The 16,550-nt window shown below is 46.1% G+C and overlaps 1 protein-coding gene across 4 annotated transcripts in view; it reads left to right on the forward strand.

Annotated features, from left to right (window-relative positions):
• LOC133659686 (WD repeat-containing protein 26-like) overlaps window positions 1-16,550 on the forward strand; it is a 47,615-nt gene that overhangs the window by 9,054 nt on the left and 22,011 nt on the right. For 2 of the 4 annotated variants that reach the window (XM_062062276.1, XM_062062275.1), the window contains exons 2-8: window positions 275-374; window positions 477-533; window positions 3,801-3,937; window positions 5,210-5,307; window positions 6,211-6,367; window positions 11,006-11,144; window positions 11,285-11,425. In XM_062062276.1, the coding sequence (XP_061918260.1) occupies window positions 275-374; window positions 477-533; window positions 3,801-3,937; window positions 5,210-5,307; window positions 6,211-6,367; window positions 11,006-11,144; window positions 11,285-11,425 (829 nt within the window). Of the gene's footprint in view, window positions 1-274; window positions 404-476; window positions 534-3,800; window positions 3,938-5,209; window positions 5,308-6,210; window positions 6,368-11,005; window positions 11,145-11,284; window positions 11,426-16,550 lie in introns of those variants that run through there. The other 2 variants (XM_062062277.1, XM_062062278.1) reach the window with 2 other exon arrangements.

Here is a 16,550-nt window from a genome sequence, read left to right on the forward strand (position 1 = left end):
CTTGTTTACGGTACTGGATGTTGTTTACGATCCTGGATGTTGTTTACGATACTGGATTTTGTGTATGATACTCAATGTTGTTTATGATACCGTATGTTGTCACTGATACTTGATGTTGTTAATGATACTGGATGTTGTTTACGGTACTGGATGTTGTTTACAGTGCATGATGTTTGTTTACGATACTGGATGTTGTTACGATACATGATGTTGTGTATGATACTGGATGTTGTGTATGATTCTTGATGTTGTTTATGATTCTTGATGTTTGTAGTCAGACGGTGGACCTCCTGATGCAAGAGTCTGGCTGCAGGCTGGAACATCCGTCCGCCACCAAGTTTCGCAACCATGTGATTGAAGGAGAATGGGACAAGGTGGACTGCATGAGTGTACTTTCATGAGTGTACTTACCAAGAAATACTACAACTTTTCAAATCACTTTTTGTCACAAGTAACTTATTTCCCTTTGAATTCAGGCTGAAAGTGACCTCAATGAGCTCAAGGCACTGATGCATTCTCCTACTGCTATTGTGGTGAGTACACTTCAAGTACACATCAAGTACACTCAAGTACACATCAAGTACATTCAAGTACATTCAAGTACACATCAAGTACATTCAAGTACACAGCAAGTACATTCAAGTACACATCAGGTACACATAAAGTACACTCAAGTACACTCAAGTACACATCAAGTACACTCAAGTAAAAAATCAAGTACACTCAAGTAAACTCAAGTACACATCAAGTACACATCAAGTACACATCAAGAATACATCAAGTACACTCAAGTACATACCAAGTATACTCAAGTACACACCAAGTACACTCAAGTACACATCAAGTACATTCAAGTACACATCAAGTACATTCAAGTACACTCAAGTACACACCAAGTACATTCAAGTACACATCAAGTACACATCAAGTACACAAAGTACACTCAAGTACACATCAAGTACACTCAAGTACACACCAAGTACACACCAAGTACACTCAAGTAAAAAATCAAGTAAACTCAAGTACACATCAAGTACACATCAAGAATACATCAAGTACACTCAAGTATACTCAAGTACACATCAAGTACACATCAAATACATTTACGAACACATCAAGTACACAAGTACATTTACGAACACATGAAGTACACAAGTACATTTAAATATGCAGCAAGTACATATCAAGTACATTCAAGTACACATCAAGTATATTTAAGAACACATCAAGTACACTCATGTACAAATCAAGTAAACTCAAGTAAACACCAAGTACACTCAAGTACATTCAAGAACACATCAAGTACACATCGAGTACACTCAAGTACACATCAAGTAAATTCAAGTACACTCAAGTACACATCAAGTAAATTTGAGTACACATCAAGTACACTCAAGTACACTAAAAAACACATTTCTAAGCAGAGGCTGTTCCTGCTATTCCAAGGTTGGCCACTAGTGTGCAACCATGAGAAAAAGGTGGAGAAGTAGAAAATATTGACTTGTGAGTTGGTCCAGGATGAGAAGATGACTTGTGAGTTGGTCCAGGATGAGAAGATGACTTGTGAGTTGGTCCAGGATGAGAAGATGACTTGTGAGTTGGTCCAGGATGAGAAGATGACTTGTGAGTTGGTCCAGGATGAGAAGATGACTTGTGAGTTGGTCCAGGATGAGAAGATGACTTGTGAGTTGGTCCAGGATGAGAAGATGACTTGTGAGTTGGTCCAGGATGAGAAGATGACTTGTGAGTTGGTCCAGGATGAGAAGATGACTTGTGAGTTGGTCCAGGATGAGAAGATGACTTGTGAGTTGGTCCAGGATGAGAAGATGACTTGTGAGTTGGTCCAGGATGCGAAGATGACTTGTGAGTTGGTCCAGGATGAGGAGATGACTTGTGAGTTGGTCCAGGATGAGAAGATGACTTGTGAGTTGGTCCAGGATGAGGAGATGACTTGTGAGTTGGTCCAGGATGAGAAGATGACTTGTGAGTTGGTCCAGGATGAGAAGATGACTTGTGAGTTGGTCCAGGATGAGAAGATGACTTGTGAGTTGGTCCAGGATGAGAAGATGACTTGTGAGTTGGTCCAGGATGAGAAGATGACTTGTGAGTTGGTCCAGGATGAGAAGATGACTTGTGAGTTGGTCCAGGATGAGAAGATGACTTGTGAGTTGGTCCAGGATGATAAGATGACTTGTGAGTTGGTCCAGGATGAGAAGATGACTTGTGAGTTGGTCCAGGATGAGAAGATGACTTGTGAGTTGGTCCAGGATGAGAAGATGACTTGTGAGTTGGTCCAGGATGAGAAGATGACTTGTGAGTTGGTCCAGGATGAGAAGATGACTTGTGAGTTGGTCCAGGATGAGAAGATGACTTGTGAGTTGGTGTAGGATGAGAAGATGACTTGTGAGTTGGTCCAGGATGAGAAGATGACTTGTGAGTTGGTCCAGGATGAGAAGATGACTTGTGAGTTGGTGTAGGATGAGAAGATGACTTGTGAGTTGGTCCAGGATGAGAAGATGACTTGTGAGTTGGTCCAGGATGAGAAGATGACTTGTGAGTTGGTGTAGGATGAGAAGATGACTTGTGAGTTGGTCCAGGATGAGAAGATGACTTGTGAGTTGGTCCAGGATGAGAAGATGACTTGTGAGTTGGTCCAGGATGAGAAGATGACTTGTGAGTTGGTCCAGGATGAGAAGATGACTTGTGAGTTGGTCCAGGATGAGAAGATGACTTGTGAGTTGGTCCAGGATGAGAAGATGACTTGTGAGTTGGTCCAGGATGAGAAGATGACTTGTGAGTTGGTCCAGGATGAGAAGATGACTTGTGAGTTGGTCCAGGATGAGAAGATGACTTGTGAGTTGGTCCAGGATGAGAAGATGACTTGTGAGTTGGTCCAGGATGAGAAGATGACTTGTGAGTTGGTCCAGGATGAGAAGATGACTTGTGAGTTGGTCCAGGATGAGAAGATGACTTGTGAGTTGGTCCAGGATGAGAAGATGACTTGTGAGTTGGTCCAGGATGAGAAGATGACTTGTGAGTTGGTCCAGGATGAGAAGATGACTTGTGAGTTGGTCCAGGATGAGAAGATGACTTGTGAGTTGGTCCAGGATGAGAAGATGACTTGTGAGTTGGTCCAGGATGAGAAGATGACTTGTGAGTTGGTCCAGGATGAGAAGATGACTTGTGAGTTGGTCCAGGATGAGAAGATGACTTGTGAGTTGGTCCAGGATGAGAAGATGACTTGTGAGTTGGTCCAGGATGAGAAGATGACTTGTGAGTTGGTCCAGGATGAGAAGATGACTTGTGAGTTGGTCCAGGATGAGAAGATGACTTGTGAGTTGGTCCAGGATGAGAAGATGACTTGTGAGTTGGTCCAGGATGAGAAGATGACTTGTGAGTTGGTCCAGGATGAGAAGATGACTTGTGAGTTGGTCCAGGATGAGAAGATGACTTGTGAGTTGGTCCAGGATGAGAAGATGACTTGTGAGTTGGTCCAGGATGAGAAGATGACTTGTGAGTTGGTCCAGGATGAGAAGATGACTTGTGAGTTGGTCCAGGATGAGAAGATGACTTGTGAGTTGGTCCAGGATGAGAAGATGACTTGTGAGTTGGTCCAGGATGAGAAGATGACTTGTGAGTTGGTCCAGGATGAGAAGATGACTTGTGAGTTGGTCCAGGATGAGAAGATGTTTGGAATCATGGAGGAAAGATTGAAAAAAATGTGTCAGTGCTGGAAATGTTTGCAAAGAGTTGGAATGTGTGGGAGGAGAAAAGCAATAATCTTGTTCCTCTCCTTGCAGCGCATGAAGTTCCTGCTGCTGCAGCAGAAGTACTTGGAGTTCTTGGAAGATGGCAAAGTCCTGGAGGCTCTGCAGGTCCTCAGGGCCGAACTCACTCCTCTCAAGTTCAACACCGAGCGCATTCACGTGCTGAGCGGGTCAGTTTGTCTGCAAATATTCATCATGACCCCAAGACCCAGGTCATGTCATGACCTCAAGACCCAGGTCATGTCATGACCCCAAGACCCGCGTCATGTCATGACCCCAAGACGCAGGTCATGGCATGACCCCAAGACCCAGGTCATGTCATGACCCCAAGACCCAGGTCATGTCATGACCTCAAGACCCGGGTCATGTCATGACCCCAAGACGCAGGTCTTGTCATGACCCCAAGACGCAGATCATGTCATGACCCCAAGACCCAGGTCATGTCATGACCCCAAGACCCAGGTCATGTCATGACCTCAAGACCCGGGTCATGTCATGACCCCAAGACGCAGGTCATGTCATGACCCCAAGACCCAGGTCATGTCTTGACCCCAAGACCCGCGTCATGTCATGACCCCAAGACGCAGGTCATGGCATGACCCCAAGACCCAGGTCATGTCATGACCCCAAGACCCAGGTCATGTCATGACCCCAAGACCCGGGTCATGTCATGACCCCAAGACCCGTGTCATGTCATGACCCCAAGACGCAGGTCATGTCATGACCCCAAGACCCGGGTCATGTCTTGACCCCAAAACCCGCGTCATGTCATGACCCCAAGACGCAGGTCATGTCATGACCCCAAGACCCGGGTCATGTCTTGACCCCAAGACCCGCGTCATGTCATGACCCCAAGACGCAGGTCATGTCATGACCCCAAGACGCAGGTCATGTCATGACCCCAAGACCCAGGTCATGTCATGACCCCAAGACCCGGGTCATGTCATGACCTCAAGACCCGGGTCATGTCATGACCCCAAGACGCAGGTCTTGTCATGACCCCAAGACCCGGGTCATGTCATGACCCCAAGAAGCAGGTCATGTCATGACCCCAAGACCCGTGTCATGTCATGACCCCAAGACCCAAGTCATGTCTTGGTTTATGTTCATTGTTTTTCTCCTTTCTTTCCTGTTTATTTATGTGTAGTCCTCTTTTTTTCTACCATGGTATTGCTAGGAGTGTCTGCGCTCACACACCAGTTTCTGTTTGCCAACTAGTGTCCCCACCTGCTGCCACCACTAATCACACCCCTTCTTATGCCCGTGTTGCCCTGCCAGGTCACCAGTGAGGGAAGAGTGGATTGTGGGAAACTAACTCTTATTAACGTGTGTGACTTTGAGGAGGATTTATTTTATTACCTACAGGTACCTACTCTGCTGTGTAGGTACCTGATGTGCAGCCAGGCTGAGGACTTGTGTGTGACTCTGACTCTGTTGTGTAGGTACCTGATGTGCAGCCAGGCTGAGGACCTGCGAGCCAAGTCCGACTGGGAGGGCAAAGGCACCGCGTCCCGAAGCAAGCTGCTGGACAAACTCCAGAGTGAGTGACTTGGAGGAGCACACCCGAGTAATAGTACTGCAGCCGCATTTCTTACAGCCTTTTTGCAAACTTATTAATAATAAAAAAGCAAGAAATCACCTGCACACTAGAATGCGCAATTCCAGTAGGAAGTGAGTGTGAATGTCCGATGTGTGAATGTCCGATGTGTAAATGTCCGATGTGTGAATGTCCGATACACGTGCATGGAACTGAAGTGATGGAATGTGAGTGGAGTGTGTGGGTGGTAGTTTGATTGTCCTAGGTGAGTGGAGTGTGTGGATGGTAGTTTGATTGTCCAAGGTGAGTGGAGTGTGTGGATGGTAGTTTGGTTGTCCAAGGTGAGTGGAGTGTGTGGATGGTAGTTTGGTTGTCCAGGGTGAGTGGAGTGTGTGGATGGTAGTTTGGTTGTCCAAGGTGAGTGGAGTGTGTGGATGGTAGTTTGGTTGTCCAGGGTGAGTGGAGTGTGTGGATGGTAGTTTGGTTGTCCAAGGTGAGTGGAGTGTGTGGATGGTAGTTTGGTTGTCCAAGGTGAGTGGAGTGTGTGGATGGTAGTTTGGTTGTCCAGGGTGAGTGGAGTGTGTGGATGGTAGTTTGGTTGTCCAAGGTGAGTGGAGTGTGTGGATGGTAGTTTGGTTGTCCAAGGTGAGTGGAGTGTGTGGATGGTAGTTTGATGCATGTTAACGTAAGCATGCTAGCATTTTTAACACATTTTTCAGCTCCACACCTCAGAGTAATATATTTTGGCACTTGACGCATGTTACAGTTAGCATTTTTTTAGCGTAATTTATTTTGGTATTTCACTAATGCTAACTGTACGCTTGCTAACTTTTACAATTCATATTGTTTTGGTTACTTGACGCTATCTGGGCAGCGTGCTAACTGTTAGCACGTGTGTGTGTTCAGCTTACCTGCCTCCATCAGTGATGCTGCCTCCACGCCGACTGCAGACTCTGCTCCAGCAGGCGGTGCAGCTGCAGAGGGAACGCTGCTTGTACCACAACACCCAGCTGGACCTTGGACTGGACTCTGTGTCTCTGCTGCTGGACCACGGATGCAGCCGGTAAGATTTGTCTTGGTCCCTACGGAGCACTTGTCTGTCCCAGTCTTCCCTACATAGCACTTGTCCATCCCAGTCTTTCCTACGGAGCACTTGTCCATCCCAGTCTTCCCTACGGAGCACTTGTCCGTCCCAGTCTTCCCTACGGAGCACTTGTCTGTCCCAGTCTTCCCTACGGAGCACTTGTCCGTCCCAGTCTTCCCTACGGAGCACTTGTCCATCCCAGTCTTCCCTACGGAGCACTTGTCTGTCCCAGTCTTCCCTACGGAGCACTCGTCCATCCCAGTCTTCCCTACGGAGCACTTGTCCGTCCCAGTCTTCCCTACATAGCACTTGTCCGTCCCAGTCTTCCCTACATAGCACTTGTCCGTCCCAGTCTTCCCTACATAGCACTTGTCCGTCCCAGTCTTCCCTACGGAGCACTTGTCCGTCCCAGTCTTCCCTACATAGCACTTGTCCGTCCCAGTCTTCCCTACATAGCACTTGTCCGTCCCAGTCTTCCCTACATAGCACTTGTCCGTCCCAGTCTTCCCTACGGAGCATTTGTCCGTCCCAGTCTTCCCTACATAGCACTTGTCCGTCCCAGTCTTCCCTACATAGCACTTGTCCGTCCCAGTCTTCCCTACATAGCACTTGTATGTCCCAGTCCTCCCTACATAGCACTTGTCCGTCCCAGTCTTCCCTACGGAGCACTTGTCCGTCCCAGTCTTCCCTACAGAGCACTTGTCCGTCCCAGTCTTCCCTACATAGCACTTGTCCGTCCCAGTCTTCCCTACATAGCACTTGTCCGTCCCAGTCTTCCCTACAGAGCACTTGTCCGTCCCAGTCTTCCCTACATAGCACTTGTCCGTCCCAGTCTTCCCTACATAGCACTTGTCCGTCCCAGTCTTCCCTATGGAGCACTTGTCTGTCCCAGTCTTCCCTACATAGCACTTGTCCGTCCCAGTCTTCCCTACAGAGCACTTGTCCGTCCCAGTCTTCCCTACATAGCACTTGTCCGTCCCAGTCTTCCCTACGGAGCACTTGTCTGTCCCAGTCTTCCCTACATAGCACTTGTCCGTCCCAGTCTTCCCTACAGAGCACTGGTCTGTCCCAGTCTTCCCTACATAGCACTTGTCCGTCCCAGTCTTCCCTACGGAGCACTTGTCCGTCCCAGTCTTCCCTACATAGCACTTGTCCGTCCCAGTCTTCCCTATGGAGCACTTGTCTGTCCCAGTCTTCCCTACATAGCACTTGTCCGTCCCAGTCTTCCCTATGGAGCACTTGTCTGTCCCAGTCTTCCCTACATAGCACTTGTCCATCCCAGTCTTCCCTACGGAGCACTTGTCCATCCCAGTCTTCCCTACATAGCACTTGTCCGTCCCAGTCTTCCCTATGGAGCACTTGTCTGTCCCAGTCTTCCCTACATAGCACTTGTCCGTCCCAGTCTTCCCTACATAGCACTTGTCCGTCCCAGTCTTCCCTACATAGCACTTGTCCGTCCCAGTCTTCCCTACGGAGCATTTGTCCGTCCCAGTCTTCCCTACATAGCACTTGTCCGTCCCAGTCTTCCCTACATAGCACTTGTCCGTCCCAGTCTTCCCTACATAGCACTTGTCCGTCCCAGTCTTCCCTACATAGCAGTTGTCCGTCCCAGTCTTCCCTACATAGCACTTGTCCGTCCCAGTCTTCCCTACATAGCACTTGTCCGTCCCAGTCTTCCCTACATAGCACTTGTCCGTCCCAGTCTTCCCTATGGAGCACTTGTCTGTCCCAGTCTTCCCTACAGAGCACTTGTCCGTCCCAGTCTTCCCTACATAGCACTTGTCCGTCCCAGTCTTCCCTATGGAGCAATTGTCTGTCCCAGTCTTCCCTACAGAGCACTTGTCCGTCCCAGTCTTCCCTACATAGCACTTGTCCGTCCCAGTCTTCCCTACATAGCACTTGTCCGTCCCAGTCTTCCCTACATAGCAGTTGTCCGTCCCAGTCTTCCCTACATAGCACTTGTCCGTCCCAGTCTTCCCTACATAGCACTTGTCCGTCCCAGTCTTCCCTATGGAGCACTTGTCTGTCCCAGTCTTCCCTACAGAGCACTTGTCCGTCCCAGTCTTCCCTACATAGCACTTGTCCGTCCCAGTCTTCCCTATGGAGCAATTGTCTGTCCCAGTCTTCCCTACAGAGCACTTGTCCGTCCCAGTCTTCCCTACATAGCACTTGTCCGTCCCAGTCTTCCCTACATAGCACTTGTCCGTCCCAGTCTTCCCTACATAGCAGTTGTCCGTCCCAGTCTTCCCTACATAGCACTTGTCCGTCCCAGTCTTCCCTACATAGCACTTGTCCGTCCCAGTCTTCCCTACGGAGCAATTGTCTGTCCCAGTCTTCCCTACAGAGCACTTGTCCGTCCCAGTCTTCCCTACATAGCACTTGTCCGTCCCAGTCTTCCCTACATAGCACTTGTCCGTCCCAGTCTTCCCTACATAGCACTTGTCCGTCCCAGTCTTCCCTACAGAGCACTTGTCCGTCCCAGTCTTCCCTACATAGCACTTGTCCGTCCCAGTCTTCCCTACATAGCACTTGTCCGTCCCAGTCTTCCCTACAGAGCACTTGTCCGTCCCAGTCTTCCCTACATAGCACTTGTCCGTCCCAGTCTTCCCTACATAGCACTTGTCCGTCCCAGTCTTCCCTACATAGCACTTGTCCGTCCCAGTCTTCCCTATGGAGCAATTGTCTGTCCCAGTCTTCCCTACAGAGCACTTGTCCGTCCCAGTCTTCCCTACAGAGCACTTGTCCGTCCCAGTCTTCCCTACATAGCACTTGTCCGTCCCAGTCTTCCCTACATAGCACTTGTCCGTCCCAGTCTTCCCTACATAGCACTTGTCCGTCCCAGTCTTCCCTATGGAGCAATTGTCTGTCCCAGTCTTCCCTACATAGCACTTGTCCGTCCCAGTCTTCCCTATGGAGCAATTGTCTGTCCCAGTCTTCCCTACAGAGCACTTGTCCGTCCCAGTCTTCCCTACAGAGCACTTGTCCGTCCCAGTCTTCCCTACATAGCACTTGTCTGTCCCAGTCTTCCCTACATAGCACTTGTCCGTCCCAGTCTTCCCTACGGAGCACTTGTCCGTCCCAGTCTTCCCTACATAGCACTTGTCCGTCCCAGTCTTCCCTACGGAGCACTTGTCTGTCCCAGTCTTCCCTACATAGCACTTGTCCGTCCCAGTCTTCCCTACATAGCACTTGTCCGTCCCAGTCTTCCCTACGGAGCACTTGTCCGTCCCAGTCTTCCCTACATAGCACTTGTCTGTCCCAGTCTTCCCTACATAGCACTTGTCCGTCCCAGTCTTCCCTACGGAGCACTTGTCCGTCCCAGTCTTCCCTACATAGCACTTGTCTGTCCCAGTCTTCCCTACATAGCACTTGTCCGTCCCAGTCTTCCCTACGGAGCACTTGTCCGTCCCAGTCTTCCCTACATAGCACTTGTCCGTCCCAGTCTTCCCTACGGAGCACTTGTCTTGGCTTTTGATACTGATACCAGTCAGATGTCAGCAAAAGAACAAGTGTCGTAGCATGATGGCTTGGATGGAAAATGTGCGATACAAGCGCTCTTGCTACGTGTTTACTTGTGTGTGATATCATGTGCGATACAAGCGCTCTTGCTCCGTGTTTACTTGTGTGTGATATCATGTGCGATACAAGCGCTCTTGCTACGTGTTTACTTGTGTGTGATATCATGTGCGATACAAGCAGTCCTGCAGAGTGTTACTTGTGTGTGATATCATGTGTGATACAAGACGTTTTTTTAGGCCATCTCTCCATTTTAAATTACTTTGTAACCTGTTTTGAAAGTGTTTAAAAAAATATATGTTTATTATATCACATAATAAATCTCAAGAATCGACTTGAATCAAAATATGGTTTGAGTCAAGAATGTATCTGAATTAAAGATTAGTCTGAATCAATAATCGGTTTAAATCGAGAATTGGTTTGAGTAAGAAATTGTTTTTTAGTCGAAAATCGTTTTGAATCCAAATGTGTCTGAATTTAGATTTGGTTTGAATCAAAAATGGTTTTGAATTGAAAATTGGTTTGAGTCAAGAATGGTTTTGAATCAAAAATCAATTTGAATTTAAAATCAGTTTGAGTCAAAAATCGGTTTGAATCTAAAATCGGTATGAGTCAGAAATTGGTTTCAGTTGACAATCGATTTGAATCAAAATGCGTCTGAGTTTAGAATTGATTTGAATCTAAAATTGTTTTGAATCAAAAATCGGTTTGAATCAAAAATGGGTTTAAATCAAGAATAGGTTTGAATCAAGAATAGGTTTGAATTGAGATGTGATTTCAATTGTAAAATGGTATGAGTCAAAAATGGTCTTGAATCAAAAATCAATTGAAACAAAATTGGTTTAAATGAAGAATCTGTTTGAATCAAAAATCGGTTTGAATCAAGAATACGTTTGAATGGAGAATCGGTTTGAATCGAAACTTGGTTCGAATCAAGAATGGCTTTGAATCAAGAATAGGTTTGAATGGAAATTGAGATTGTCAGGACAATGAAGTGTGAGTGGAATGGCAATGGCATGAAATGGTGTGGTGGCCAAAGATCTTCAGCTGTGGTCTCCAGTCCGGGGTTGACCAACACCAGGTGTCTGTTCCTGTTTGCAGGAAACAGTTCCCGTGCTACACTCAGCAAATACTGACCGAACACTGCAACGAAGTCTGGTTCTGCAAGTTCTCCAACAACGGCACAAAACTGGCGACCGGTTCCAAAGACACAACCGTGATTATTTGGCACGTTGACCCGGTGAGTCCTTGTTCCTGGGTCCTGACAGTGGTCCTGACAGTGGTCCTGACGGTGTTCCTGACGGTGTTCCTGACGGTGGTCCTGACGGTGGTCCTGTCAGTGGTCCGCCACACAAACACTCTGTTGCTGCTTCCAAACAGGAAAGCCGGCAGCTGAAGTTGATGAAAACTCTAGAGGGTCACGCTTACGGCGTCTCCTACTTGGCGTGGAGCCCCGATGATTCCTACCTGCTCGCCTGTGGTCCGGACGACTGCTCGGAGCTGTGGCTGTGGAATGTTCAGGTGAAACATCAAGATCAAATCACCTAGAACAGTTCTTTATCGGTCTTTGCAAAAACCTAAATCCTTTATATTTGAACTGGAAGTAATCCCAATTAGTTGAAGTCCGGCTAACCAACAAGAATTTGGGGTTAGCGGAATGTGCTGTAGCTAAAAGCGTTGAGTAAATCTCTCCCGGTTTTTGTCTCCCAATGTGCCCAGTAGTCAATCAAAAACCAGGCGCATGACCAAATGTGCCCTGCGCCACACTTTGGATACCTAGCTTGTTGGCTTCCCATCCACAGTGAACAATGCTAATTAAAGAGAGAAGGGAAACATTGTTGCAAATGTTCCAGAAATGGAGAGAATCAATCTATCAATCAATCAATCAATCAATCAATCAACCATATATATATATATATATATATATATATATATATATATATATATATATATATATATATATATATATATATATATATATATATATATATATATATATATGAAAACATATATATATATATCTGTAATAGGCTAGGTCAGGGGTCGGCAACCCGCGGCTCCGGAGCCGCATGCGGCTCTTTGACCACTCTGATGCGGCTCAGCTGCATACTTGCCGACCCTCCCGGTTTTCCCAGTATACTTAACGACCCCCCCCCCCGATTTTCCCAGGAGACTGCCTCTCCTAGAAATCTCCCAGGGCAAATATTATCCTATTTTCACTCTAATGACTTAATCAAGGGCGTGCCCTAATGACACTGCATTAATTGTCCTTTATAGCATTTACAAACAGCATGACAGCTCGGCCACATGTTATATGTTGCTTTTACTTGCACACGTAGGAGACAGCAAAGCATACTTGGTCAACAGCCACACAGCTTACACTGACGGTAGTCGTACAAAAACAACTTTAACACTGTTACGTTACAAATATGCGCCACACTGTGAACCCACACCAAAAAAGAATGACAAAAACATTTCTGGAGAACATCCGCACCGTAACACAACACAACAAATACCCAGAATCCCATGCAGCCCTAACTCTTCCGGTCTACATTATACACCCGCGCTACCACCAAACCCCCCCACACATCAACCCCCCCCCTCTCCGTGCGTCGGTTGAGCGGAAGAGTTAGTGCTGCATGGGATTCTGGGTATTTGTTGTGTTGTGTTTATGTTGTGTTACAGTGCAGATGTTCTCCAGAAATGTGTTTGTCATTCTTTTTTGGTGTGGGTTCAAAGTGTGGCGCATATTTGTAACGTAACAGTGTTAAAGTTGTTTTTGTACGACTACCGTCAGTGTAAGCTGTGTGGCTGTTGAACAAGTATGCCTTGCTGGCACTTACGTGGGCAAGCAAAAGCCGCATTCTACATGTGGCCAAGCAGGTACGTTGTTTGGGCAGACTGTAGAGGGCGCTAAAAGCAGTGCCAGCACGTCCTGAAATTCGGGAGTCTCCCGGAAAATTGAGAGGGTTGGCAAGAAAGACGCCATCAAGCGCCATTCAATTAAAAGTCGCGGGCCGCACTAACATCAAATTTCCATATTAAAGTGCGTGCCGGTGTGTGTGTCAGAGACCCCTGGTTAACATAGCGCAAAGCAATTTAAGCTTTGTATGCGGTGTTTTTCATTTTAAATTTTCAAAATTTTTTTGTGGCTCCCATTGTTTTCTTTAATTTGTGAAACTTTCCAAAATGGCTCTTTGAGTGGTAAAGGTTGCCGACCCCTGGGCTAGGTATACATCTCAATCATATTTTGGTACTTGATGCATGCTAATGTTTCCATGCTAGCATTTTTAACACATTTTTCAGGTACACACCTCAAAAGTAATATACTTTGGTACCCGACGAATGTTACAGTTAGCATATAAGCATGCTTGTATTTTCCGATCATTTTTGGAGGTGTACACCTCAGCCATATTTTGGTACTCGATGCATGTTAACGTTAGCATGCTAGCATTTGAAACCCTTTTTTTTTTTCCAGGTACATACCTCACAATAATATGATTTGGTACTCGGCAAATGTTACAGTTAGCATATTAGCATGCTAGCCTTTTCAGCGAGATTTGTAAGTATACACCTCAGCCATATGTTGGTACTTAAAGCATATTAATGATAGCATGCTAGCATTTTAAACCATTTTTTCAGGTACACCTCAGAGTAATATATTTTGGAATTTGACGCATGTTACAGCTAACATTTTAGCATGCTAACATTAACATTTGTGCAGGTATACACCTCAGTGTCGTATATTTTGCTATGTCACTAATGCTAACTGTAATCGTGCTATTTTTATCTTGTTAAGGCTAGGCTAGCTTTTTTTTGCTGATTTTGTTGGTCTACACCTCAATCATATTTTGGTACTTGATGCATGCTAGTGTTACCATGCTACATTTTTAACACAATTTTCAGGTACACATGAGCACATTTAAATAGGACTCATGTGATGCAGTCATTAGACTCGCTTACAAACGCCACAATGGGAAAGTCAAAGGAACTCAGCACAGATCTGAAAAAACGAATCATTGACTTAAACAAGTCAGGAAAGTCACTTGGAGCCATTTCAAAGCATCTTAAGGTCCCAAGAGCAACTGTGCAGACAATTGTTGGGAAATATAAAGTGCATGGCACAGTTTTGTCTCTGCCACGATTAGGAAGAAAATGCAAGCTATCACCTGCTGCTGAGAGAAAATGGGTCAGGATGATCAAGAGTCAACCGAGAACCACCAAAAAGCAGGACTGCAATGAATTGGTAGCTGCTGGAACACAGGTGTCAGTGTCCACTGTCAAGCATCGCCATGGACTGAGAGGCTACCATGCAAGAAGGAAGCCCGTGCTCCAGAAGCCACACCTTAAAGGCCTACTGAAATGATTTTTTTTTTTATTTAAACAGGAATAGCAGATCCATTCTATGTGTCATACTTGATCATTTCGCGATATTGCCATATTTTTGCTGAAAGGATTTAGTAGAGAAAATCGACAATAAAGTTCGCAACTTTTGCTCGCTGATAAAAAAAAGCCTTGCCTGTACCGGAAGTAGCGTGACGTCACAGGAGCTAGTATTCCTCACAATTCCCCGTTGTTTACAATGGAGCGAGAGAGATTCGGACCGAGAAAGTGATGATTACCCCATTAATTTGAGCGGGGATGAAAGATTCGTGGATGAGGAACGTTACAGTGAAGGACTTGAGAGGCAGCGATGGACGTATCTTTTTTCGCTCTGACCGTAACTTAGGTACAAGCTGGCTCATTGGATTCCACACTCTCCTTTTTCTATTTTGGATCACGGATTAGTATTTTAAACCACCTCGGATACTATATCCTCTTGAAAATGAGAGTCGAGAACGCAAAATGGACATTCAGTGCCTTTTATCTCCACGACAATACTGCGGCGAAATGCTTTAGCTACGAACTAACGTGCTAGCATCTTGCTTTAACTGCATATAGAAACAAAAAAAATAAACCCCTGACTGGAAGGATAGATAGAAAATCAACAATACTATTAAACCGTGGACATGTAAATACACGGTTAATGCTTTCCAGGCTGGCGAAGGTTAACAATGCTGTGCTAACGACGCCATTGAAGCTAACTTAGCAACCGGACCGCACAGAGCTATGCTAAAAACATTAGCTCTCCACCTACGCCAGCCAGCCCTTATTTGCTCATCAACACCCGTGCTCACCTGCGTTCCAGCGATCGGCAGAAGGACGAAGGACTTCACCCGATGCGTTTGGCGGCCCGGAGACGTAGGAAGTCAAGGTGAGGTCGGCAGCTAGCGCGGCTAGCGCGGCTAGCGCTCCAACAAAGTCCTCCTGGTTGTGTTGCTGTAGTCCGCTGCTAATACACCGATCCCACCTACAACTGTCTTCTTTGCAGCCTTCATTGTTCATTAAAAAAAATTGCAAAAGATGTCCAGAATACTGTGGAATTATGAAATGAAAACAGAGCTTTTTGTATAGGATTCTACGGGGTACCATAACTTCCGTTACTCTGACTTCGTCACGCGCATACGTCATCATACCGCGACGTTTCAACCGGATATTTCCCGGGAAATTTTAAATGTCACTTTATAAGTTAACCCGGCCGTATTGGCATGTGTTGCAATGTTAAGATTTCATCATTGATATATAAACTATCAGACTGCGTGGTTGGTAGTAGTGGCTTTCAGTAGGCCTTTAAGGCTCGTCTAAAGTTTGCTGCTGATCACATGGACAAATACAAGACCTTCTGGAGGAAAGTTCTGTGGTCAGATGAAACAAAAATGGAGCTGTTTGGCCACAATACCCAGCAATATATTTGGAGGAGAAAAGGTGAGACCTTTAATCCCAGGAACACCATTCCTACCGTAGAGCAAGGTGGTGGTAGTATTATGCTCTGTGCCTGTTGTGCTGCCAATGGAACTGATGCTTTAAATGGGACAATGAAAAAGGAGGATTAGCTCCAAATTGTTCAGGACAAGCTAAAATCATCAGCCCGGAGGTTGGGTCTTGTTGGGTGTTCCAACAGGACAATGACCCCAAACACACCTCAAAAGTGGTAAAGGAATGGCTAAATCAGGCTAGAATGAAGGTTTTAGAATGGCCTTCCCAAAGTCCGGACTTAAAGGTGTGGACAATGCTGAAGAAACAAGTCCATGTCAGAAAAGCAACACATTTACCGTAATTTCCGGACTATAAGCCGCACCTGACTATAAGCCGCACCAGATAAATTTAGTGAAAAATACAGATTGCTCCATATATAAGCCGCACCCGACTATAAGCCGCAGGGTTTTGATGTGTAATTAGCGTAGTATATAGGGGTTCCTGCTACCACGGAGGGGATTGTCGGGACAGAGATGACTGTTTGGGAACGCAAAGCGTCCCATTTATTAACTATAAATCTTTCAATCATTCAATCAAACTTTCACATCTTTGACATGGCGAACAGCATTCGTGCAGAGTACAAATAATACAACGGTGCAAAGTAATACAAAGTGCTCGCCTGTACGTTATCAAAATAACCAGGCTACCGGTGTATGAAAAGTCAGTCTTTAATCATTGTGTCATCGTCTTCCTCCTTCGTACTAAAACCACCGAAATCCTCTTCGTCGGTGTCGGAGAAGAACAGGCAGTATATAAGCCGCACCGTTGTATAAGCCGCAGGGACCAGAAC

Source organism: Entelurus aequoreus, linkage group LG11 (assembly GCF_033978785.1).
Source record: "Entelurus aequoreus isolate RoL-2023_Sb linkage group LG11, RoL_Eaeq_v1.1, whole genome shotgun sequence".
Classification (NCBI taxonomy): Eukaryota; Metazoa; Chordata; class Actinopteri; order Syngnathiformes; family Syngnathidae; genus Entelurus; species Entelurus aequoreus.